This window comes from Candoia aspera, chromosome 1 (assembly GCF_035149785.1).
Source record: "Candoia aspera isolate rCanAsp1 chromosome 1, rCanAsp1.hap2, whole genome shotgun sequence".
Taxonomy (NCBI): domain Eukaryota; kingdom Metazoa; phylum Chordata; class Lepidosauria; order Squamata; family Boidae; genus Candoia; species Candoia aspera.
Window position 1 is genome coordinate 228,560,405 of NC_086153.1, and position 26,462 is coordinate 228,586,866.

General features: G+C 40.1%; 1 protein-coding gene across 3 annotated transcripts; it reads right to left on the reverse strand.

Moving 5' to 3' along the window:
• Window positions 1–36: 36 nt before the first annotated feature.
• Window positions 37–25,591, reverse strand: FNBP4 (formin binding protein 4). Of its 3 annotated transcripts, none has more exons than XM_063288992.1 (17): window positions 25,378–25,591; window positions 23,623–23,715; window positions 21,140–21,276; window positions 20,693–20,876; window positions 19,414–19,561; window positions 19,192–19,342; window positions 18,011–18,352; window positions 16,687–16,885; window positions 14,126–14,250; window positions 13,003–13,107; window positions 12,502–12,635; window positions 11,391–11,539; window positions 5,578–5,891; window positions 4,421–4,565; window positions 4,066–4,328; window positions 1,646–1,803; window positions 37–1,279 (listed from the first exon to the last, which is right to left on the reverse strand). In XM_063288992.1, exons 1-17 carry the CDS (start codon window positions 25,499–25,501, stop codon window positions 1,189–1,191), a joined length of 2,862 nt encoding a protein of 953 aa, XP_063145062.1. In that variant the 5' UTR covers window positions 25,502–25,591; the 3' UTR covers window positions 37–1,188. The 3 variants fall into 3 exon arrangements, with proteins under 3 accessions (XP_063145062.1, XP_063145061.1, XP_063145063.1); XM_063288991.1 differs by having other exon boundaries at window positions 11,364–11,539; XM_063288993.1 differs by lacking the exon at window positions 13,003–13,107 and having other exon boundaries at window positions 11,364–11,539.
• Between the last annotated feature and the right edge of the window lie 871 nt (window positions 25,592–26,462).

Sequence of the window (26,462 nt, forward strand, 5' to 3'; positions counted from 1 at the left end):
TTCTATTGACAATGGGCTCAAGCTAGCATAAAACAGTTCTGAAGTATAAAAAAGGATTTTATTAATGTGTATGTACAAATTTACAAAGCCAGAAATTGGAGAAATACAAAGAGCATTCAACCATAAACTGTCTTTTCTTTCATTTTACAGAAAATCATTATCACTTGATTTAGATTTTTAAAAAGCAAACAAGGGAGAATTAACTCAGACGTTCATAGGTTGAATAAATATTCAGCCTCGCTTTAAACACAGAACTTCTGCTGGAATTCAGTGACATGGGCTTAAGAATTAAGTACTGAGAAATTTAACTTTTCCCACTCCTCTAGCATACATCTGTCAAGTGGCAGCCAGTGAGACAGGGTATAAGCACAGAGTAACACACAAATGGAGGTGTACTGCCATCTCTTTACAAGAGGGCGCTGCACTGCAACTGACCCAGGACTATGCAGGCCATTCAGCTGTTTAGCCAGCTACATTCAGAATAGCAAGCCAGCAGCTTCTTATACAAATGAGTCACGTGGCTCCTTCCCCCTAAATACCCACCTGTAAAAACATGGGAGGCCCCTTCAATTCAAACAGTGCTCAATATGACAGCTACATACAATGTATTTTCCATCTTGTTTTAGCCACACCAGTTACACTAGTAGGATGTTACAGCAGCAAAAACAAGAAGGGGAGATTATTTTTAATAAAATTAATGAGAATGCCCAGGGGGAAAAAAGGAATAATTCTGCCAAACCCAAAGTGTTGGCAAAAATCAGGAATGAACCAAGGGATTCAAATCCTGACATGCTACGTTTGATACGAGAAAACCATGCATCTTTCAAAAGATGCAAGTGACAAATTACAGCTGGACACATTAACAGTATTTGAGAAAGCAAGAGTGGAAATGTGGAGTAGGAAATGGAACCAGCCAAGTGCATCAATCAATTATTGGTATCAGCTCCACCGGGGAACTGGACAGAATGGTATGTCAACTGTCTGAAATGGGATTAGGAGCTGCTTAACACAGAAGTGGTCAAGCCGAACCATCTTTTCACAGGCCTGTTTGCCAAAGTATATCTCCAAAAGATTCCCAAGTCCAACAAAATTCTCTCTCAGGTAATTGAACTGAAATAAGTATCCTCAAAGTTACAACAGATCCAACAGTAAAAGGTTCTGAACTGTACATGTAGGGTTTAAAAAAGCTCATGTGTTTGAAGTGGCTTTCCGCCTCTTGAGTCGAGCTCTCCAGTCTTCAGGCAAAGCCTCAAAATTTGCATTTCTTTCTGCCATACCACTGTAAAAAGAATGGAAAGGAACCTTATTACACCAGCCTTAAAAAAGAGGAACTACACAGTATAAGATCATGTAAAAGCAGAAGCAACATTTTTCTAAGGTGCGCCAATCTATGAAAAAACATGTCCTAAGTAACGAACCTTTCTTGTATACAGTAGATATTAAAAATTTTATTATACAGTATCTTGTACAACACAGTATGTTAGAAAGCAATTTAAATGCACAATCATCATCCCTTTTTGCTGTTGCCACATGAACTGGTAACACAGTTGACACTGCCCCAAAAGTCGGAAAAATTGATCAGAATCAAAATACTTTGGGGTGCATGCAATTGGGTGGCAGGGGTACCATGCAGGCTTCTACATACCTGATTAACTGCTGCTGCTTCCATTCCTCTATTCGCTTCTGTGACATCACTTCCCGATCCTCATCACTTGAACTGGAATTTTCCTCCTCATCCAATTCCCGCTGAATGCTCTGCCACTTCTTTACCAGAGATGGCATCTTTGTCTTGTTTTTTTTCCTCTGTAACAATATATTCACAAACATCAAAACTATTTCTAGTTAGATGTCACCCAACTCCAATCTACTCTGGGAGGCTTGTATCGTAAAAACAGAACAACAAATATACAATCTGATAAAAACTTAGCAATAAACAAGGCAGATCCAGCCACAACAGCCTATCACATACACAAGAAGGGCCTCCAACTACCCCAGCCCAAAGCCTGGGAGAAGAGGCAGGCCCTATGGATGCCATCAGGATGAGAGCTGCCTGGATCTCAGGTTTATAGGAAACTCTTTTTTCTCAAAGATGAGAACATTTAAGTCTACTAATCAAAATACTAAATTACTACTTGATAACAAAAATCTTTTTTTTCTTACAGACAAAAAGCTAGTTAATATGCTGCCAGGTTTTTTTTTTTAATCTCAAACCAGACTAGTTCATACTGGAGGGGAGTACTAAATGGAAGAAGGCAATAGCTTTCTGATTTTTTTTTCCTTTCTTCTCTTCAGGTCAGCCTCAACTTCTGGTGACTGCCTGGACAAGCCCCTGCAGTATTCCTGGCCACATTTTGGGAAGTAGTTTGCCACTGCCTTCTTAGGGCTGAGAAGAGAGTGACTGGTCCAAAATCACCCAGCAAGTTTTCTGCCTAATGTAGGACTAGAACTCACGGTCTTCTGGTTTCTACACTGATGTTTTTAACCACTACACCAAACTGCTTTTCTTTCTGTTTTACTATTTATTTATTTTTTACTAGCCTTTTTTTTTATACTGTCAACTTTCAAAGTCTCTTGGAAGTTTATGATAAAATGTCAAACAAAAGTGAAAAGCAACAATATTGAAGTACATTAACAATTAACTTTGAGTAAGCTTGCAATTGTCAATTGTTATGATACATATTTCAGTCCCTTTTTACAAGCCAACAGAGAAATCAGTTTCCTTAGTTCAGCAAGAAAGGTTCCAGAAGTCTGCAGTAGCTACAGAAAACACTTAATACTGATTTCTGTATCACGAGCCTGCACAATAGCAAACAAATTGTTTCAGATTATCTCAATGTGCTGTGTGTATCATATCGTAAGTCATTTAGGACTTAAAATAGTTATATGCAAAACACTGCATTCCAATCACTAAGTATTCTGGGGTTTCTCAGAAAACTCATTTTTTCTCTCAGAATATACCTGTGGGTAACTGTATTCAAGAAATGATTCTACTATAACAGGAAGTGGTTTACAGCATTCCAGATATGCTCTGGCTCCCAGAACACCCAGTTCAAAGCATTCTCAGGAACACTGTATATTCTGTGACTGAAACACTGTTTTCTGCACATTCATGGCTTTTAAGGAAATAATCAGCACTTGATTTCTCATCCAGAAATAAAGTGTAGCCTGTGTAATGCTTTCAGGAGCGGTGTGTTTTGTGTCTCAGGACATCTTTTCTGAGATTATGACACCTCCCCTTTCCTGCCACTTTCAAATGAACTCCAGATGATCCAGAAGAATACCATGGTGGATGGTATCAAAAACCACTGATGGGTCAAAGAGAACTCCCTCTGTCATCTATAGGACAACCAGGATTGTCTCTATTCTGTGGCATACTCTGAAGCTAGTTTGGAATGGAACAAGATAATCTGCTTCCTCCAGGATGGCCTGTAGTGGGAAGCTATCAGTCACCTCGGCCTGGACACTGGACACAGGCTTATGCCCAAGAAAGCCAATGACAGCCTTTTCAGAAAAGTCTGGTGACTGCCCCCTATAAACAAAGAGGCATCATGCCTTACTTCAGAGTCCTCTTATGTTCATGACTAAGATCTTTAATAACTTTCTGCCTGGAAGTTACAAGCCATGTTGAGCAAGGCTCAAGAGGAAAGGTGGTGAAACACTCTAAATACTGGTTAACATAGCCTATCAACAACCATGGATATCAAAAACTGAAAATTGATCCAGTCAAAGTACGTAAGAGGTTACCCAACACCCAGCTAATGAATTCTACATTACAGATTCACACAAAAAAGGAAAATTCAAACCCCAAACAAACATATTGTGGTTCAGAAATTCTGAACTCCAGGCTAATATCTCCAAGATGATTGAGATTAGGCCTCCAAGATGATAGCTCTCATGCCTAAAAACTATTATCCCAGGATATTTCTATAAACGCATATCCTAAAATAAATGGCCATGAGATGCCACTCAATGGAAAAGCAGTAAGACCAGCTTAGTAAAATAATGCACGTTTCTATTTAGATGTTGGCACATTCAATGAGAGAAAATTCAAACTTATGCACTAACCTTGCTACCTCTTCTAAGCTTTTTTGATTTCTCCAGAGGTAATGACTTGGGAACATGTGGAGGTGGTGACAGAGGAGGAGGAGGAGGAGGTGGGGGTGGCGGCAGATGTTCTGCATCGGCAGGTGGAGCTCCTTGTAAAGGAACTGGCTGTGTGGTGCTGGCAGGAAGTCCCCCTGAGGCATTACAGTCTGAGTAGCCTATGAGTGCTGGCTGTGGTACTCCAAGGTAACTTGATTGTAAACTCACCCCATGGGTCTGTGGGCCTGAACACATAATAGCATAAAACATGAGACACGTCCAAACATCTCCCCCACGGTCATCAAAAGCAAAGCAGAAGCTGAGGAATGAAACTCACTTCCACCTATTACTGACTGGCCATAAAGCACTGGACAGCTTCCAATAGTTGCTGCTCGCTGCACCAGTCCAGCATTCATTTCAGAAGCTTTTCTTTTTAAAGGTTTAGCTGGAAGAGTTGTGGATGCGCTGGTCTCAGAGTTGATCTGGAAGGAGAGAAAAGGAAGTCAGTTTGAGTCTTGTGAATCATACAAACCCTTTAACAAGCAACTAGTTATTCTTGTGCAGTTTAATCCAATTTTGAAAAGCAGCTGACTGCTATCTGCAACAACAGATACATCACCATATGTCACTATCAACTATTACAAACAGAAATGTTTGTATTATTACTGGATTACTGCAGTGTGTTGTCTACAGGGCTATCCTTGGGGATGGGGTAGAAGCAGCAGCTAGAACAAAATGCCGTAGATAAATTGCTAATGGGAGCAATCTGTGTATAACCATAGTTCACCCATTCTGAAGGCACTGTAATGGCTGCCAGCTTGCTATTGTGCTAATGTTCAAGATGACATACAAAGCATCATCAGTTAATACTTGAATACTTTATGGAGCAGCTGTTCAGTTTCGCACCTGCTCATCAATTAAGGCCTAATGGGAATCCCTCTTGAGAGTGCTACTTGTACTAGTGATTTGTTACGGAGAGACCATTTTCTTATTTATGTTCTATACTACTGTGTTTCAGCCATTTTATTATTTTAAATATTGAGGGGATGGATTTTATTTATCAAATGTATTCACCGTCCATCTTATAAACAAATAAATAAATACATCAAATGTATACAACATTTAAAATTGAGCTCATCTCCTTACACACAAATGATGCTCCTCCTAAGCCCTGAATAGCATGGACCTAAGGTCTTCTTTCAATTTTCATATCATATTATCATTTCTTAGGGGAAAAAATAGCATTCTTTTTCAGAAGAAACTGTATGCCAATTCAAAATTCTTGAATTATGCAGCAACATTTATATAATTAATTTTGACATACATCTGGATAGCTGATGAAAATCATTTGCATTCACTTCCTGCTACAAAGGGCCTTGGGAAGGCCATACATTACAGACAACAAAGAGGGCAAAACGGTTTCATGATGGAGCACCTGGGCTGCCGCAAGACATCAATAATTCAAAGATCATGCTCCCCAAACTCCTGACTCACCTGGCTGTTGGCAACAGCTGGTCGAAGGAGAGGTTTCAGAACAGCATCTTCCTCTGTTCCTGGTGCTGGTGGCTCCTCATCTCCCTCATCTTCCATTTCTACTTCCTGTATTTCTCCATCTTCTCCAGGGGGAGGGGGAGGGGGCGGGGGTGGCGGGGGAGATTCTGGCGGGGGTGGCGGGGGAGGGGGCATTTCTAAAGGCAAAGGGGGCTGCAGTACAGGGACAGAGGGCTGAAGAACAGTCCAAAATGGACTGAGAGGCACAAGCGAAGTAGCTCCAGCTTGACTAGAAGGAGATTCTTTACAAACAGTACCTAAAAGAAAAAGTCACATATAAAAGTTTTAAATGGCCTGCTTGTGCATTTCATTGCTTTCTTCTACTGTTTTATGGAGCTTCTTTTGCCAGACCTACTACTACTTCTTTTATTTTTAAAAGAAGGAAAAGAAAAAGAAAAGTTGATGCCAAGATAAAATATAGACAAGTGGGCAAATAAGTTACTGAAGTTGTCTAGTTGGTGCTCAGTATATCATTGATGAAAAATTAACCCTGAAGATAAAATACATTAAGTTATTTTTGACAATAAGGAAAAAGATTTTAAAGAACTTTTTGAATCTGAGTGCCCAAGTCTCCACTATTTTGTTAAAGATAACATTAAAAGAAGGAAAATGACTAAAAACATCGTAAATATTTAGTTTCTAACTTCTCCTTTGTTGTATTCTATGTTTGTAAATGTTTAAAATTTTCCTGTATTTCTGATTTTAGTTCTTTGATCAATTCTTTTTCCCCCTAAAAGCATACTCCAATGTTTAAAACTGCCTTGCTGCATAATATGTACTATAAGGAAGTCATTTTTGCTTAAATTTGGTCAAACTTCTGTTATGAAGTTTATTAATTTTGCCATTACTGCATATTCTCCAAGTTTTAAATTCCCAGTCTGATATCATCTGTTACGTACCTTTTTTCCACTGTTGTGCTAGATATATCCTTGTGGTTATGAATATGTATCTTAGTAATTTTTTATTACTATGCCTGGGAATCATGCCTAGTTAAAAACAAAGTTATCTCAATTCAAATTTGATTTTTAAAATTCTCTGAATAGTGTTGTGTATTTCTTTCCAGTACTTTGGAAGTTTTTTACATTTTAAATTTACAAAAAATGTAATTTTTTTACCTTTTTACATCCCTCATCTCATGCCATTTCCAGCATTGTTATTATATTATTTGTCTGTATTGGCAATTATTGATGGAGTCTATGAAACATTTTATGCCAGTTTTAAGTTATAAGTTGGGATAAATTTTATAGATTTGTTCCATAATTCTATTGTTGCATTGTGACTGTTTCATTAATGTTTTGCATGCATTTCATAGTTCAAATTTTATTTGTTCTGTCTCCATGTCATATCTAACTAACAGTTGATATAAATGCCTTAATAGGTAGTCTTGATTCTGTATGAACACTTTAAATTGTCTTTTTTTCTTTTTTTAGAGTCCTCCCTCATTTTTGAGGTCAGTTTTTATTCTTCCAAGAATTTGTAGGTACATCAACCATGGTACGTTTTGGCACAAGTACTTCTTGCTTTCTTTATCTATTCATGGGATCTGAGTGGACCATATCTGCATATGTAATTGAACTTTTCTTACTATAGTTATCTCTAGCATAAAAAGCATTTAAATATGCTAGTGGTGAAATTATCGGACTATTTTGCTCATAAGGTTCCATACTTTTATCAAACTTTGTCTTATAAATGTCCTTTTAAATGCTTGTCCTCTTTCACATCCCTGTACCATAAATATCTATGAAGTCCATTAGCTAGGCTGGTTCTTTCCAATATTGATGTTGTTGTGGAGTCCTTGGTGCTCTGAGCCTTGTTGTTTTCTTGCAGATGTTTCATTGCCAAACTAGGCAACGTCTTTAGGGCAAAGAGGGAGTGGGCCTTGCTCTCAGTTTATATACCGTGGCTTGCCCTGCTTGTGTTGGTAGGGGTGTTGTTCTCTCCTTGGGAGTTCTTTGATTGGGCTGTTGTTTGCTGCTTGGTTGACTGCCTGAGTTAATAGTTCCTTGATTAGGGTGTATTATGCTGTTTGATGGTTCATCTGGTGTTAATCCTAGAGTTGATTTTTGCATATCTGGGTGTTGATTGCTGGCAAGGGAGTCTCCTGGTCTTTTGGCTTTTCTATTGTCTCTTTTGAAAGGTATGCAAATGTTGTTTACCTCTTTGTTTCTGTTGATGGCTGCTTGGTCTGAGTGCCGGGCTTCCAGGAATTCTCTGGCGTTTTTGGATTTGGCTTGGTTTAGGATGCTCACAGTTTCCCAGTTGAAACTTTGGTTGCGTCTGTCCATGTGTTGTGAGATTAAGGAGTTCTCATCATGTCTTCTGACTGCTAGTTGGTGTTCATGGATGCGCTCTGCTAGTCTTCTGCCTGTCTGTCCTACATAGTGTCTGTTGCAGTCTTTGCATTGTATGTTGTAAATAACTCGTTTTTAATTCTTGGGCTATGCTGTACAGATGATCTTTTTCCTTTTTCTGGTGTTCTGGGTTGCTGCAGTGTGTAAGTGCTCGTCTGAATAATGTTCTTACTGATGTTGTTGGAGATTTTATCCATTCTGTTAGCCATGACAGATAGCTTCCTCTATAATATACTAGCAGTTTGAAGTTTGGAAGAGCAAGACCACCTCCATCTTCTGAGTCTTGTAAAATTTTGAATTTTACACTACAGGTAGTCCTCACCACAATTTGGACCAGTAACTCCACCACTAAGTGATTCAGTCGTTAAGTGAAACATAATGTGACCATGATGGATTTACACCAGTTCCACTGGGGTCATTAAACGAATTATTGTAATTATTTTTTGTTTTTTTAACATTGATTTTGTATCCATATAAGTCTTGGATTATTTTCACCAACTGTTGTATTGTGTTTTTGTGATGGTTACTGTATCAGTTGCATAATATTTAAGCTTGTTTTCCTCTCTGTGGATTTTGAGGCAAGGTATTTGTTCGTCATCATGAACCTTTTCTACCAGTATTTCTAAAGTGATGATAAATAATAGGGGAGAGAGTGAGCCTCCTTGCCAAATGCCTTTACTTGTTTGAAAATCTGCAGAAAGTGTTCCATTGGCCATAATCTTAGCTGTTTGCCATCGATATATACGTTTAACCCAGGTTTTGAACTTTTTTCCAGGATTTATTTTGTATAGTATTGCGAGTAAAAATGGCCACTGCAGGTTGTCAAAGGCTTTTTCTGCATCTAGGCAGGTTAGTGCTGCTTTCTTTTTTATTTTTAATTAATTTAAGTTACATTATTTAATTTATTGTTGATGTATTCTATTGTATTGATTATAAATCTGCTGTTGTCCTTTATTTTCCTCTTTGGCATGTAACCTGTTTGATCAATATATATAATATCTGAAACACATTTCTTTAGTTGTTCAACTAATATTGTAAAAAAATTATAGTCTATATTCAACAGAGAGATTGGTCTGTATTACTGTGGTTTCTCCATGTTGTTCTCTTCTTTGTAAATCAAAGTTATGTATGCTTCTCCCATGTTTGTGGTATCACTTTTGTCTTTTTAATTTCATTCACTGTGTTTGTCAGTGATTCCAGCAATTCCTCTTTGAGTTCTTCATAATATCGAGCTGTTGGCCCATCTGGAGCTGGTGCTTTCCCAGGTTTAATTTGTTTTATTACCTCTTTTGTTTCTTGGATAGTTATAGGTTTACTTAATATTTGTGCAGTCCCTGGTGCTCTCTGAGCCTTGTTGTTTTCTTGCAGACGTTTCATTGCCAGACTAGGCAACATCTTCAGTGCGAAAGGGAAGTGGAGTTTGCTCTCTGTTTATATACAGTGGTTTGCCCTGCTTGTGTGTACCCCTACCAACACAAGCAGGGCAAGCCACCGTATATAAACAAAGAGCAAACCCCACTCCCTTTTCGCACTGAAGACGTTGCCTCGTCTGACAATGAAACGTCTGCAAGAAAACAACAAGGCTCAGAGAGCACCAGGGACTCCGCACTTCAACCCTGAGCTACAAATATTCTCTTTGTTACTTAATATTTGTCTATGTTGGTCATTAAATTTGTTAGAGTTTTCAATGTATTTGTTCATGGCTGCTTCATCAATGTTAGCTGTAGAATATAGTCCCTTGAAAAAACCTGCCAATTCTTCTATAATTTCTAATCATGTCTATCACAATTTAGTCCCTTTCTTTATTGCTGATATTGTCCTAACAGTCAGGAACCACGCTGAGACGAGGAGTAGGTCTCTAGTGTTTATTACTGCTACATAAAACAGAATCCTAACAAGCTGAAGAAGCATGGGAAAAACCCAGACAGATAAACCCCAAAAGTCAAGGCGGGTCTGATCTGTGTCTCTTTGAATGGCTGCTTAACTCCTCAGTACTACGCATGCGTTTTCCCCCCTGGATAGAGGCCCCCTCCTGCTCACCATCAGTGCTCATGACAGATATTGTCTGAGTTTCTTTTTTTCTGATACAAATTTCCCTGGTTTATTCACACATTCCCTGTTTATTCACAAAATTCTTTTGTTTAGCAAATTTTATCTTCTTCTGTAGTTCTCCTGTTTCCAATAAATTTAATTGTTCTTTCAATTCTTTCACCAATTGTCTTTTTGGATTATGCATTAGGCAGTTCTATCCATTTGTTCTACTTCTCTTATTTTGGCGTCTAGTTGTTCTGTCTGTCCTCTTTTTTTGTTTAGCTGATTTAATGAAAAGACCCCTCATGTATGCTTTGCTTGTTTCCCAAATGGTAGCATCAGAGATTCCTGGTGTTCTATTTATTTTGAAGGAATTTTTCATTTCCTCTTTGTATTTCTGTAGAATCTTGTCATGGAGTAGCGATCTATCCTTCATCTTCCATTTGAAGGGTAGTTTTTCTCTGGAACGCAGTATTAGAATTGGATTGTGATCTGTATATATTATTGGGAGAATCTGTACTTCTTTAATGGATGTTAGAACCTTGGAGACCCAACATGTATCTATTCTGGAGTATGACGGACGTCTTGCTGAGTAGAAAGTATAATCTATCTCTATTGGTTTTGCAGACTCCTATCAATGCCAATTCACTGGAACACCTTTTCTGGAAGCTTTTTACCTCTCCTCCCTTGAGACAATTTGTCTAAATTCAAATCTAACATTCCAGTCATCTCTCCAAGGACGAGTATTTCATCTTCTCCCAATTCTATTAACATTTGAAAAATCTTTTGTAAAATCGTTTGGAGTGTACATGGAGGCATAGATGGAGATATTTAACCAGCTTCCTGCTTTGTCTTTAAATTGATCCAATACTTCCCAAGCTGGTAACTTGATATAAATTGCAATTCCAGTTTTCTTGGTTTTTCCAGCAACTATATGTTCTGGCCCAGTTTCCTTTGCTTTAACATATGAGCATGTCCTGTGTTTATATGTGTTCCTCATAGACAAACAATGAGAAAGCAATCCTTCCAATATTAACAAGCATTCAAACAACCAGTCGCCAAACTCTAAAATTAAACTGGAAGAATTCCAGCAGAAAGAAATTTGGCTTCACATGGAGATATGGCAAAGATCTGATGTATGAACTATACACAATGAGAACCCTGGTTTATATACAAGGGAGTACTACAGATAATGCACTCCCATTTCAGTTTAGCTCTCAACTGTACAGATGAATACTTAGGCATACTTGCCCTTAAGCAACTATTCTGCGTTAAGTGTGCTTGGTCCCTTGCCTAAAAATGTTCTCCTAAATGAGTTTTCTTTCAGCAAAACTTCCAGGCCTGTACCTGTAGCATTATCAGTAGATTCCTCACCAGACTCCGTTTTCTCCTTCAGTGCTTGTTTAGGAAGAGCTTCTGCTTTATTCTCTAGGATTTGTCCTTCCTCCTCCTCCTCCCCATCTGGGAACTCCCACTGGGATTCGCCTGATTGCTCGTTAACATAGAAATAGCGCCTATGATCCCTAAATCACAAGGAAGAAAACAAAGCTTTACTCTCTTCACCCCCACACTGACACAGTATGTGGTCCTGTCCCGCGACAGCGGAGTGCTCTCACAGGAAGAACCTCTTATAAGAGGACTGCTGTTCACAAAGGCAACAAACAGCTTTGAGGAAGAATTTGCAAGATGAGCTTGCTCCAAACTGTTTGTGGTGCTGGCTCTGTGATCACAGCCCTGACCCCCCACTCCAAGAGTAGAGGGTTAGCGAAACAACTCGCTTGTGGCTGATATGCAATTAAAGGCTGCATGAGGAAATAGACTTTTAGGTAGCCTCAGGATTCATTTCCTTCCAGAATAGGAAAAGAGAAACAGCCCAATTTATGAAAGATGGCTGCTCCCATGGACTGCTGCAGTCCCATGTATGATACTCTTGGTGTCAGACATAGTGAATTGCTACTGAGAGGGAGAGGATCTGGGAGCTGAAAAACAAAAGAGCAAAGATTTCAAATAAACAAAAATAACCAAGAAAGCCAAAAATAAGAAGAAATAGTTTGGTCTGACCTGCTGGCAGGAGATAGTTATCTTGTTCTTCGTTGAGATCCTCAGGCAGTGTGCTTTCCATAAGGACACAGACGTTACTTGGGAGCGGAGTTCCTGAGATCCTGCAATGTGCACAGAGCTCTCGCATGCGCGACCCCCCAAGCCCGCCCCCCTTAGCGCATTTACACTCGAGAGTAAACACCAGCTCTGTCCAATCGCGGAATCAAATCCATTTCAACACACTTAACATAGACTTTATATTTCTCCAATTTTTGTGGCTGGCTCAAAATCTGTATGTGCCAGAGGCTCTTTGCCCGCTCAGCACCGCTAAGTGCAGCTGCTCTCAGTCTCCAGATAGATGACGGCACGTCGGTAGGTGGTGATGATCACAAATCATGTCTGAGATGTCAAAGGTGAAAGGTGAAAAGGGGAGAAGAGTGCGTACCTGTCCCAGTGGCAGGACCAGCCTTTAGGGGCGGCGTTTATTTCATACTGTTTTAGCTGTTCAGCTGCATCTTGTAATTTGCGTTTGAGGTAGTTTCCTTGGAGAGCACCTTCCCGCCAATCTGCAATACGAGTCTGTCAAAGACAGGTAAAGAAACATACGGAATAATGAAAAATGTGCAGACAACTGGCCACACGCATGCACTATTCTGCTAAACTCTAGAATTCTGTACAGTGCTAAGTTCTTAGAACAGGAAGCAGCCATAAAGATAAAGCTAATTTTATTATGAAGATTACATAACATCCAATATGGCTGTAAACAGAACACTGGCTTAAATCAAGCCAGCAGCTGACAGGGGAGGAAGGGACAAGGGAAGAGAGAGACTGCTAGTCATGCCATGGGACTTGAACTTCCTAACTTCTTATCACACCACAGTCCTTTGAGGTGTTTGGCTTCCTATATTCCATCATTTCTTTTTAAGGAAAGGTAAACCTTGGTTACCTCAGTCTGCAACAGTAGCATGTGGAAGTTAGAGATCGACTGTCTACTGATGCCCAAGAACTCCAGCTTGCTTATCAACATATTGGCCAGCTCTCCAATCTGAAACTGCCAAAAGTAAAGCAAGCAAGAGGTCAAGTTTTGGTTGGTTAATCATAACATAAAAGACTATTGCATTGTTGACTCCAAAGTGTACAAAGATGCGTGATCTGAACAGTAAATCACAGCTGAAAAAATTTGTGACTGAGGACAGGAGTTGATCCAACCAATCCCAGCAAAACACAAAAAGTGTATTGTCCCACCTGATAAGGACAATCATATTGCCCATATCGTTTTATGTTATCCTGGTGGGATAATTTAAGATCTTCTTTAATTATAAACTTCCATAAATCAGTAATTATTATGTCCAATGCAGACTTTCTCACTTACTTTGCACAAAAATGCTGTTATTTCATTATTCAGTGCTAACAATCACAAAAAGCTACAATGCTTAAATAAAAAGGGTAATAAGTATACGCTTCTCATTACTAATATATACTTCCTGTTACTAATAATATGACCACCTACTTCTTGTCAGAACAGGCATTGCCTTCACATGTCAAATGCCATTTGTTTCTAAATTCCTGTAACCTTTTTGGATGTGGCACAGGTTATGACTAGAAGTGTTACCAGAAGCACACTTAAGGAATAACTAACACTTAAAAGATTCAGAGGTATTCTATGATAAAATAACCCAGACTTGATTAAGTACCAACAATTTAAGGGCAAATTCACATGCACGGACAAAAAGACAGAGGGGTTAAAAGAAAGTTCACCCTTTATTCCTACATCACTACAAGTACTCAGATAGGCTTATTTATTTATTCTGTGCCTAAATTTGAGACAGTAAATGATCAATTATATCACATGTGTATTGTGTCAGGTCAGATCATTCTTGTTTAATATGCTATGAACATGAATGATCTTGTGCATTAGGAAAACAAGATTTGCACATCATAACCGCCCAGAGTCCCTCCTCGGGAGGGAGATGGGCGGTGATAAAGTTTGATAAATAAATAAATAAATAAAAAATACCCAAATACACGATTCTGTCTAGACTAAAAAAGGCCTATTTTAATTCACACACCTTTAAGTCCTGCTCTTCATCTTCTACCTTGAAAATCCCTTGTGTTTTTACTTTGTCTTGAAATTCTTCCATGTTTGGTTCATGGCCCAAGTTGTCATCAGCCATTTCTGGTTCTTCCTTCACACCTGAACAGAAAATAAGTGTAGTGGCTATATATCTTATTCTCTACTCTCCTTCTCTACAGTCATAGAATCACAGAACGTAAGAGTCACAGAACCACAGAATGTAAATTACTTCCATGTAATTTAAACCCTCTCTTTCTTGTCCCATCTTCTCAAACAACTAAACAATTTTGCCTCACAAAAAACCCTTTTGATACTTGAAAACAGCTACAGTATCTTGTTTCCCTGAAGCCTTCTCTTCTCCAGGCTAAATATACCCAACACCACCAACCATCCCTCCCATGTTTTTCCTTCCAGGCCCCTTATCAACTTGGTTGCTGTCCTTTGGACACATTCCAATTTGTCAATGTCCTTCCTAAAATATGTCACACAGAACTGGATGCAATATCCTAGATGTAGTCTGTCCAATGCAAAAAGAAAGGAACAATGAATTCTGTTGATCTTGACACAACACTGTTGATATAGCTTAGAACTGCACTTTTTTTTCAGATGCATTATACTGTTGGCTCATGTCCTGACCCTTTTTGTATGTACTGCCCGACACAGTCTCTCCTATTCTATACTCACATCTTTCATTATTCCCACCTAAATGTAGTATCTTACATTTGTCCATGGGGAAAACCATATTGTTGGTTTATGTCTATTCCAGCCTATCAAGACCATGATAGTATTCTCCAAGGTGGCTGTTACTCCCTCAACTCTGTGCTGTCTGCAAATTTGATAATCATATTTTAACCCTTCTTCTATGCTATTTATAAAAATGTTGAAGAGCCCAGGGCCTAGAATGGAGCCCTGAGGTATGCCACTGGATATTCTCTCCAGTTTGATACATACTCATTGGATATTACTGTTTAACCATCTCTGTACCCAACTAAAATTAGTTTAGCAAAGCCCACAATTTGTTATTTTCTCTACTAGAATCTCTTGGGAGACTTTATCAAATGTTTTACTGAAGTCAAGGTTATGTCCACTGCATTCCCCTGGTCAACTAACTTGTTGGAAAAAGGAGATTAGTACCAAAGCCTGCAATGTATTTTTTAATAAATGTTCACAAACTGAATACTTAATAATCTGTCCCAGAATTTTGCATGGTACCAATGTGAAGGTGATTATTTTGTAATTAACCAGGTCTTCTTTCCTTTGTTTGAACGTAGGTACAACACTTGCCCTTCTCCAATTTTCTGGAACTATGCCTGTCCTCCATGATTCCTCAAAGATCACAAAAAGGGGCTCCAAGATGACATCTGCAAGTTCCTTCATGGTTGTAACTGTCTGGCCCTGCTTAGGCCCATTTAAACACACACTTCCTTGGGGAAAATGAGGAGGAGGAGTTGGGAGTCTCTGCCATCTCTCTGTTACCCATTACTAACCTTCCATTTTCTCCTTCCTTTTACTACTGACATAGCCAGACAGGACTCTCCCTTGCAAGATTGATGTCAGCCTTGCGAGATAGTCCAGACAGGAAGCACGCCCAGATGAACTAATTCTATTTTACTGTAAGGTTACATTAACAGAATCTTGCAAGTCTGAAAGTACATTTCTCACTTGTCGCCTTTGCAGCTCAAGAAACTAGGGAGAGTCCCTTCTGAGACGTTTGCCCACACCCACAGTTCTTCTGCCTAACAGTCGTATCCGACTGTTCCCCTGGCTGTGGCTCTTCCCCCTGTCTCCCAAGGTCATTCCCACATACCGTTTCAGTATTCGTCTTTGTCTTCCTGGGCTACATCCTTCAAGAGGAAGGAGTAAAGAAAATACCACCTGTGTCCCTCAGCTTCTTCACTGTCCTGCCCAGCACTTCATAGATCCTTACAGTGTATTCAAAGTTACGTCAGGTTATGTGATTTGTTCCTATATGGATCAGTAGGAAGGGGTATTTTGTCAACAGGCTTAAAGAATCTTGAGGTTTTTTCCCATCATATCCTGAATGTGTGCCCTGGGAAGGCAGCAAACTTCTCTTGATAGGCTGTCTGGCTGATGAACTGCTGCTTTAGTCATTCTCAGTAGGGAGTCTCCAGTCACCATCACCCATCACTTGCTTCTCTTCAGAGTAGAGGCAGGGATTCTTCTGTTTGAGGAGCATGTAGAGTCTTCTATCTCAGTTCCTAAGGCTTTTGGCAGCTGCTCTTTATCCAGGGTTTCACGAACAACATCAACAATGAGGGCCTGGAATCTATTCTGAAATCCCAGAGTATAACAACTTCCTGAGAGCTTGGGCCCTTATGTTGCATATCTCTGTCCGCTAGACATTCCTCTATCTTCTGGGAGGGTTCTTGCTGCTATTATCCTTCCACAAGCATTCCCTACATCCAATCTAAGAATTCTCCATCCTCCCTTAAACCAACTTTCTTTTACAATAAATTGGCACAGGTAGACAGGAAGACATAAGCAACTCAGGTTTTACTAAAGAACTGGAAAGAGCAATTAGGAAAGGAATCTTACCAGTTTCTCCAAGTTCAGGACTATCTTGGCCTGTCTTGCTAGACCCTCGGCTTGTAGATTCTGGGCTAGCAACTCCAAACAGCTTCCATTTCCCTTGCTTGGGTAGCAACCGCCGTGCTAAATCTGACTGGCTTCCATCAGAAAGTGGACTGGAGCCTGAAACACTCCCATCACCTTCTTCTAAAGCTCGTAATTCTGCCTATAAAAATGAAACATTATTTCAGTATTGGAGAAACAAATTCATCTGTTTCTCCCCTCGCTCCTACGTAGACCTTTGTAAAAGTTTCACCTTTACTCTAAGCCTTATTTTACTCTCTGTACCAACTGCAGTCTAATTCCCCATATCCACCACTCATTTGTAAATCCATAATTACTCCCCCTGCCCCAAAGATAATGAACTGGACACTGTAAAAAAAAGTTTTTTTCTAAAAAATTTTTCAAACGGTTCTGATTTTCTGTAGAAAGGGAAGCATAAAAAGTGTCAAACTGAATTCTAAAACTACTAACCACTATGAATAGTAACTCTGTAATAATGTAGTATACAAGCTGTCAGTAGAATGAAGAAAGCACACAATATTATACATATATGGTCTCAACAAAAATATGCACCATCTCTGATTTTGGAGACACAGGAGTGTGCCTCCAGTGTAACCTGCTCTTCAGGTCCCTACAATATTAACCAAAATTTCTTTGGAAGCTACACTGCCCGTATTGAAACATTTTAGTGGCTAGCACTTATCAAGTTGATAATTGATAAAAGAACAAGAACCGCTCGTAAGAGAAAATATAGCTTCTCTGGCTTGATGGAATAACTAGGTTTTCACTCTTTCCTAAAAGCCAGGAGTGAAGGGACCAATCACACAGGGTGGGTAGGTTGGTTGGTGTTGTACGAGGCTTTAACAGTGTGAAGAAACTGGTAGGAATATTATACGTTAAGAATGAAGTATGTTTGAAAAGGCTTTAACAGACGTCACAGAACAGTCCACAATCATGTCAGTGTCATCCCCATGCATTTACTGTAAAAGCGTTACATAACATCACTGTGGTTTAAATAGGTTCTTGACGTTTTTACTGCCAAGGTTTGTATCTTAAAGGACAGGGCTGGTAACGTTTTTTTCCTAGAGGCCGAATCCAACACACATTTCTTAGATGCCAAAGAACACAAGAGCAGGTTATCCAAAAGGGGATTTACCTTATTATAACGGAAGGAAGACGTTATATGCACTATAGCTCTTCCTCCACTGCAGTCTGTGCAAATACCCGCTTTTCTTCTTCTCTAGCTAACAACTCTGAGGAAAGAATTCCTATTTAATATATAGCCCACCTTCTTCCTCTCCAATACCATCTCCAGTTCCAGAGTATCCTGCTCTTCTTCTTCCTCTGCACTCTCTCCTGATTGCACCACACTACACAGGTCTTCCTGAGAAGGGTCTTCCCCGGTATCACGAACACCTTCCAGCTGCTGATCAGAAGTGGCTGTCGCTTGTTCTGCTGTTACATCTTCTTCCACTGACGGCTCCACCTCCTCTTTACATATAACTTTCCGCCTCCAGCGCTCCTCTTCCTCCTTCACTACCTCAGGAAGTAAAGGGGCCAGTAGAGATGCAGCCACTCCTTTTTTCTCTTCTTCACTGCTTGATAGTGCCTGGATGCCTTCATTCACCTCCTGTGAAGTTAATGGGATTCTGCATCAAAATGTGAGCTTCTTCGATTATGCCAGACAAAACATCCAAATCATGTTCTAAGAACTACTAGAATACTTGGTGTAATGAGCCCATCAAGTATTTCAGACGACGATCACACGCTGCCCTTGCAGTACTTTGCTCCGGCACTCTGCTCTCTGGCATCGTGACATCCCGAATCTCTAAGTCAACTTGTGTCATGTTCTCTTTGCCACAATCATCCAAAACTTGGAAATGCATAGCCAGTAGTTAACAAGGTACAAAACCCAGAGACAGCAGCTCAGAACACCCTCTCCTTTTCTTTTTCTCCTGACTTTAGAGCATGAGAGTGGCTGCTTTAAAATGAAGGCCAGATTTCAGAAACATGCCACAGTAAGCAGCTCAGCCTTCCTGTTAAAAGGAGAGGTTTGGGGAGGATCTCCGAACTATTTTCTTATGAAGTTGTAACTTTCTATCAGTGTTTCATGGAAAGATACACACATGCATACTATTATCAAAAGTAATACATTTATTGCTTAACTCTTATCCCAATGAAATCACTTGTTTTATTCAGCTGGGGGTTACACAAATTCATGTTACCATTTTATCATGGCCATGCTATCACAGAGTTTGAGAACCCCTGTTGTATAACTTTTAGCTATAAACTCCTAACAACCTAATTTATACAAGCACAGTTTCTACAACGGTAAGTACTCCAAAGTGTGAACTATCCATTCTTGGTCTGAAAAAAAGAAATCAGATGTATATAGAGTCTTGGGAGAAAAAAGCAATAAAACAGAGCAGGCATTTTTCATGGAAACGTTTTACTCAAGTCGATACTGACCTTCCTCAGCTCACGTTTTGAAAGTATTGTCCTACGTCCAGTACTGCCAGCAGCAGGAACAGCAACTGTACTACTGGTACCACCTCCACCTTTCCCCTGAGAACTGACATCTGCAGCCACCTGGTAGTTTTCATCAGCCTCTGTTACAGAACTAACAGAAGAGCACTTTTAATAAAGGTAAGCTCAAAAAGAACCAGTTCAGCTTCTGAAGTATAATTTTACCTGTGTTGGTAATGCTGGAGACCTTGGACTTGTGTTGCAAGATACTGAGGTAGTTCCCAAGTAACTTCATTTGTTTGAGTGTTCCAGTAATAATAGCAGCCTGTGTTCTCATCCCAAACTTCCTGCCAGTCTCCCATCTCCACGCCCACTGTGGGAAAAACAAAAACCAGCCCCCGCAAACATTAATGAGCAGCATTCCCCTTCCTTATTTACCAGCAAATAAATACAAACGATGCCACTGAATGTCTTCACCTTTCTCCATATACATTAGACAAGGACTGTGACTGCATTTGCTCCCTATTCCACCTGCAACCAAGTAAATCTCAAATTCTTAACCAAGACAAAATTCATAAACTGCTTTTAATAATCTTTGGATTTTATAAGCCTGGCCAGACAATCTAGTAAAATTCCTTGTATTCAGCCTCACATCAAAAGCCAAGTAAGACACAGGAATTAATCTTTATACACCAGCAGATTTCATCTGAATAGACTTTGACTGGGACGTAGAGGTGGGATGATAATAATCCAGAAGACAGAAACAAAATTCAAAACAATAAATTAGAAAAATAGGTTGGAAATAACAAGATGCAATTGAATAAAGAAAAAATGTAAAGTTCTTCCTTAGGAAAAAGAAGGAAAAGAAACAAGCAAAGGATGGGATATCTGGCTTGGCAGTAGTAGATGTGAAAATGATCTTGGAACTATAAATGATCACCAGCAGAAGAGGAATCAGCAGGGTAACACAGCTGCTGAAAAGGCAGATGCAATTTTAGGCTGCATCAATAGAATTATAGTTACCAACTCATGCAAAGTACATTAGTCAGATCCCACCTCAGGTACTGGCTCCAGATCTGAGCACTACGCTTTTAAAGGATTCAGACAAACTGATGAAAGTGTACAGAGAACAGCAATGTTTATCAGGGGATTGGCAACTAATTTTTACAAGATGAGATAGAGACCTGAATTTATTTATATCTTCATTCATTCATTCATTCATTCATTCCTCACATTTCTGCACCGCCCATCTCACCAAAGCGACTCTTTGTCTTATGTCCTCAGAAAACACAACTGAGTAGACAGAAGCATGACAGCTCTCCTCAAGTAAAACACACCTAAAGCCCAAGACCTATTCTTTATCATCCAAGAGTGCAGGCCACAGAATAATATTCTTAAATCAGAGGAAAGGGCAATGAGCAAGACGTCAGATCTAACGGCCCAGGTGGCTCATTCCAATGCCATCATCTGTGAATGAACCACCAACTTGCTATAAGGAGCTCACCTCCTGCCAATGAGCACTGAGTGTCATATTGCCACGCAGCCACCTGGTCTGTTCCGTTTGCAGTTACCAAAACCTGACTGGTGGCTGAATCCTTGGGTTCTGGCCGTGGAGGAGTTGGTGGTGGAGCTGTAGCTGGCACAGTGGCCTCAGGAGGTTGGGAAGGAGCCGTAATTGCATCTATCTCCTTGAAAAAGTGGAAGACAGAAGAGGACATATTTTAAGAACATGTGTCTATTTAATGTCAATCGAGAAGAGAAAATGCTCAGTCGCTACATGAAAAATTCGAACTTCACTAGGTCAGCTCTTAAAAACATTATCCCTCAGACAATTTCACTCTTTTCTAGTCTGTTTTAAAAGCTGTAAAGTACTACTGTGAATTTTCTTGATGTTCTATAGTAGTTCAAAGGACTAAGTCAATTAATGAATCAAAATAACATTCCTACTAACCGCTAGAAAATTAGCCAGAGTGCTGTCGATGTCTGTTGAATTATTTCCATTGGCATCTGCAGATTGTGCTGCTTTCTCAGTCATCTCACTGTCTTCTTCATCGCTGTCTGCATACGCACCAAGCAAACATAAGCCACCTAAAATAAAAGTTAACATTATCATCTCTGACATTGCATGACAGCAACACATTATAATTATTCAAACTGAAAATTCAGGCATTTGAATATTTTACAAACTCTTATAATAAGCCAGACAAGGTATTATACACAACTCCCCAGCATTTTCATAACTGATTTACAAAATCACCCAAAAAACTACTATAGCAAACACTTTTCCTACCAAGCCTGAATACTGAAGATATTTTGAATTCCTTAGTATGCATCACACTAGGCCAGGGGTGGACTACACAAAGCCCTTACAGCCCTGATTTTGTAGTCCCAGTAATTTTCCCAAACTGCATTTCCAAAATTTAGCAGTAAAACTACAGCATGAGTTTTAGTGCGTTTAAGGGGGGAAAAAAGTGAAAATGCATTTTAAATCCTTGACTCCAAAAAGGGTAAAACAAGTTTAATCCTATTCCAACAATAACACTAATTACCAACCATGCCTCCTTTAAAGAAGCCCTTTTCCCTTAATTTTTTTTTTTAAAAAAAAAAGGAAATTATAGCTTCTGTCTGCAAAAGAATGGCCCATACCCTCAGCCATGATTTCTTTAACCTTGGCAGAATCTATGTGCACCTAAACCAAAACCATGGTTTACAAACATAACAGTGGTGCTTACCCAACATGCTAAGCCAAAACTATACAAATTACATTATGACTTTAGAGTGTCAGTGCACTGTAGTTGTTAATATTTGCCTAGGATTGTGGAGACCACCCTCAGCCATGGAAACCCACTGGGTAACTTTGAGACAGTCATTCTCTCTCAGCCCAAACTACCTCAAAAGGCTAATGTTATGAGGGGAAAATGAAAGAAGATTCCCATATAAGAGCCACCTTGACTCCTTGAGGTGAGACGTAAATCTAACACATAAATAAAATAACAGTGTGTAGAGAATAACACCACTCATGGCTTCACTGTGGTTGCCCTCATGTCAAAACAGTGAAAATGCTATCTTTTCACCTATATATGTATGTATGTATATATGTATATATGATGATGCCAGTAAAGAGCCTTGCACTGGATTTCAAATAATGTTGCTATCACCAAAATAATGCACTGATATTTGTGATAAAAAATGTGTGAAATTTTGGGAGCTCTCTTTCAGTGTTATACACAAGTTTTCAGTCCTAGTTGACATATTGTAGGTGTCTATTGCGGGTTTTATCTTTGCTTTTCCTTTGTGCTCAATTTTTGTTTTCACCTTGATTTAGATTTAGATATTATGCTTTTTTTGTTGTTTTTGCTGTATACCATCCAGAGTCTTCTAGGATTGGGGCAAGTTATAAATATTGTAAAATAAAATACATATTTGACAAACTATACTGTTCACATTAATATTATCTTGGCTTTCAAAAATCTGATGGAAGACATACATCTTTTAAAAATGGCTTTTTCAAACTTATATAAAGGAAGATTTTTTTTTTATTTCAAAGGCAAATATTCATTTTAATCAAGTCACAAAAATAATTCCAGTATTTAATCTGAAAAAAACCTGAATCCAACTTGCTTTATACAAACCACAATTTAAAAAACACTTTACAGGTAGTCCTTGGGTTATGACGGCAACTGGGACTGGAATTGCCGTCGCTAAGCAATGTAGTCATAAAGCGCGATGTCATATGACTGCATCGCTTAACAACTGCAATCCCAGTAGTCCCGGCTACCATCATAAACCTAGGACTGCATGGGTTGTTAAGTGGGAAGAGGCAGGAGTCCCAGGCAAGGAGTGTGGGGGGGTGCATGGAAACTGGGGGGGGGGGGGGTAGGGGAGTGCTGCGGGCGCTAGGAAGTGTCACTGCTGGTGGCCCGGCGAGGGCCGCAGGCAGGTGCTGGGCAGGGCAGGTGGGCCAGGTAGGGCTGTAGATGGGTGCTGGGGAGCACTGGCAGGCCAAGGAGCTCCGCAGCGGGCTCTTCAGGAGAAAAAGCACCAGCAGCAACTTGCGACCTTCCCTGCCAGCTTTCCTATTGACTCTCTTTGTCAGAAGCTGGCAGGGAGGGTCACAAATGGTAATCACATGACCGCAGCTCGCTGCAACGTTGTAATCATGAGCTGGGTATCGCAATCATGTAACCGTGGGGATACTGCAAAATGGCCACAACTTCACAGACCTGTCTTAAGTCCCCCTTGTTCAGTGCCGTCATAATTTTGAATGGTCACTGAATGAGTGGTCGTAAGTCAAGGACTACCTGTATGATTCTAATGCAAAAATGTAAGACAAAAAGTATAAATAAGTCACATTTAGAAATTTGTTGTATGCAAACAGTGTGATCCTTATAACTATAGCTTCAGGCACTATTATAAATGAAACAGATATTGTACCTGTTGGTTTGACTGCTACAGGACCAATAGGCATGTTAGCCTGAGGTGGGTTTGAAGCTGTTTTTGGGACCTCTTCGGTTCCTTCAAATTCATCTAGAAAAAGTAAATATAAACAATAAACACTTCAGAAGAATACACTCATTATAAAAACTAATAAAAACATGTATTGGCAGCAGGGGGGGAACAGATAGTACATTCTGCCTAGATCACTCAAGAAAGTAAAAGTTAAACGCATAAGAAGCAAAGGAACGTCTTTTTCCTTTTGCATCACCCCAACACAAGTTATTATTAGCAAGATACTACAGTGTGAACTTACAACTTACAATGTATTAGAGTTCATTATTAAGAGAAAATATTTTCTTTTAATGCTATATTACTTTATAAAGACAGTGACCATATTTTCTTGAAAAAAATAAGTGACAAACCTGAAAAAGAGGCAAAGTTGAAAGAGGTTCACAAGTATAAAAAAAATTGTTTATGTTGATAACTTTGCTTTATAAAGGAAAATTCAAGAGCAAAACCAAGTAAAACTTTAAAAAAATGCATATTCTAATAAAAATATCTAAAATCAAACACTGTATGTAAATTTATTTTAAAAAGATAATTCAATTTCCATTATTTTTCACATGAAAGACTGTGCATTAAGTGGTACCATTTGTACAGTAAAAGTTAAATGACCAAAATAAAGAACACAGGTGGGTTTTTAAAAAAATAAATAAATCTAAAGGACAGCTTTCTGAAATAAAGGCCTCTCCTTTATAACAAATGTATGGTCACTGTACCTATAAGATACTCCTGAATCAAAATAAGTAGGAAGAGAAAATCACTGGATCTAATAGAATACTTCACGTAGGAGCCATACTCATACATAATAATTCAGCTTTTACTGAAAGCTACTTCTGCCATTTCTTATTTTATCTCTTTTACAATGACAGCATATTACTTCTGGAGAAAGCATTTAATTTTTTTTTGACAATTTTTAAGTAATTTAGAAGATCAGTTTACAGTGCAGTATATAACTAGTACTATTCCATTTCATCAGACACCTTTTCTTTTTCACAGCACTTATACTTAAGTATTTTTTGCTGGGAAAACAGGATTCATCCATAGTGAGGTACACCCATTGGTATTTTGAGAGCTATATAGCATGTCATTGTGTGAGTACAGCCGAGAGCTCCTAGATAATCACTACAATTTTGTCAAGCCCCATAATCCCTCACAAATTGCTAATAATAAAAGATAATCGCTCCAGAGAAGAATAGAGTGATTCACTTCTGGAGCAGTATCACTGCAAGACCATCCACCCTCTCCAGGCTTGTGTTATTTCCACATCATCCCCCCGGGGACAGGGTGGACGAGAGTGTCCCTGACTTGTTCGAAAGTTTGACAGCTTTACTGCAAAACGTGGAAGAAGTAATCTTCTCCCCGAAGGACGTTTCCCATCGGCAAAGCGAGCCTCCTCGCCGGCCGCCGGGGGAGGCTGAGGAGCTCAAACGGGAAACGCGCTTGGGCTCCCAGAAGTGCCTCGCAAAATAATAGCGACGGAGGCGCCCACTGTCGTCGTCCGGAAAACAAGCGTTTGTGCGCTGCACAAGGCACGACGCAGCCCTACGCTCAGAACAACCCTCAGGGACGAGGGAAGCTCAGCCCGCAATCCCTTCCATCAGGGGCGGGCGGTGAGGGAAGCGCTCCCCCCCACCAAGCCCGTAGGCCGCACCGCGCGGCGGCCGCCGGGGACTCCGCTGACGCCCTCACCCGCTTCTGACGCCGAGTCCCCGTCACCCGGCGCCGCTTCTTCCCGGCCCCCGCGAGGCCCCGGCGGCGAGAGCTGCAGGATCGGACGCCGCCCCACCGGCGCCGCCCGCGACTTCTTCCCCATCGGAGGCAGCGAAGGCGCGCTGCTCTGGACGGAGCGGAGGCCCAGGAAGGGCGATACGAGCGGAGCCTGGGCCTGCCAGCGGAGGCGGGGCGGCGGTGGGGCGCAAGGAGAGTCGGGATGATGAGGCGGAGCCTGCGCAGCCCGCCCGGCGCTGGAGAGGGCCGGGCGTGGCTTGAGGTCTGGCGTGGATCTTCTGCGTTAGGACTCTGCCCGTCCGGGCGGTGCGCGCACGGTGCGTACGATGGAACGATTCCAGCTTCCCCTCTCAGTGAAAATCTCCACGCAAACAAAAGGGGCACTGTTACACAGGTCTGCGCAGGGTGATTAATTGTACCGGTCCCGTATTGTAACTGTTCCCATATTGTTCTCATAATAAGCCTTATCAATAGGGGAAAATAGACTTGTGCGATTAGCCCAAAGTTCCCCACTAAACTTCCTAGCTTCGAAATGGGGCGTTTAAATCCCACTCCTCATAAAACACTTAATTGGTTGCCTGATGCTCTTTCACCATCTAGAGAGCTGTTTGCAAATTCTGAGATTTCCTGAGCGAAGCAGGTATCACCGCAACAATCTTTTAACTTGGATTAGCTAATATTTTACTAAAATTGGGTAGTTATTATCATGTTATTTGCAGAGAAAGTGTCACATGGTAATCTTGCATTGCTTTTTTTTTTTGCTAGCAGTAAATATTCAATAGCAGTAAATATTCAAAACTATCAGCAACGGAAGATTCCTTATATGAAATAGTTTGGAGAGAGGTTCATGTTTCTTCACACTGATTAGACTAAAAAAAAGAAGCAACACGAAGTACTGTGACTTAAGAAATAATATTTTTCTATCAGAAGTCAAGTTACCACAAAACCAGAGAAAATGGTCATGCTCTCCCACATCACTTAGAACATTTTCATCAACCAGTTATTTGTGGACTCCCCACTATGGTACTAGATTTGGCTTTTCTATC

Bases quoted from the DNA above. Each gene is read 5' to 3' on its own strand.
- FNBP4 (XM_063288991.1), bottom strand. From the start codon at position 25,501: ATGGGGAAGAAGTCGCGGGCGGCGCCGGTGGGGCGGCGTCCGATCCTG. The intron at 12,636-13,002 runs GTAACCAAGGTT...TGTCTTTGACAG, and splicing joins TGCTACTGTTGCAGACTGAG to ACTCGTATTGCAGATTGGCG. The intron at 4,566-5,577 runs GTGAGTCAGGAG...CTCTCCTTCCAG, and splicing joins CAGCTGTTGCCAACAGCCAG to ATCAACTCTGAGACCAGCGC.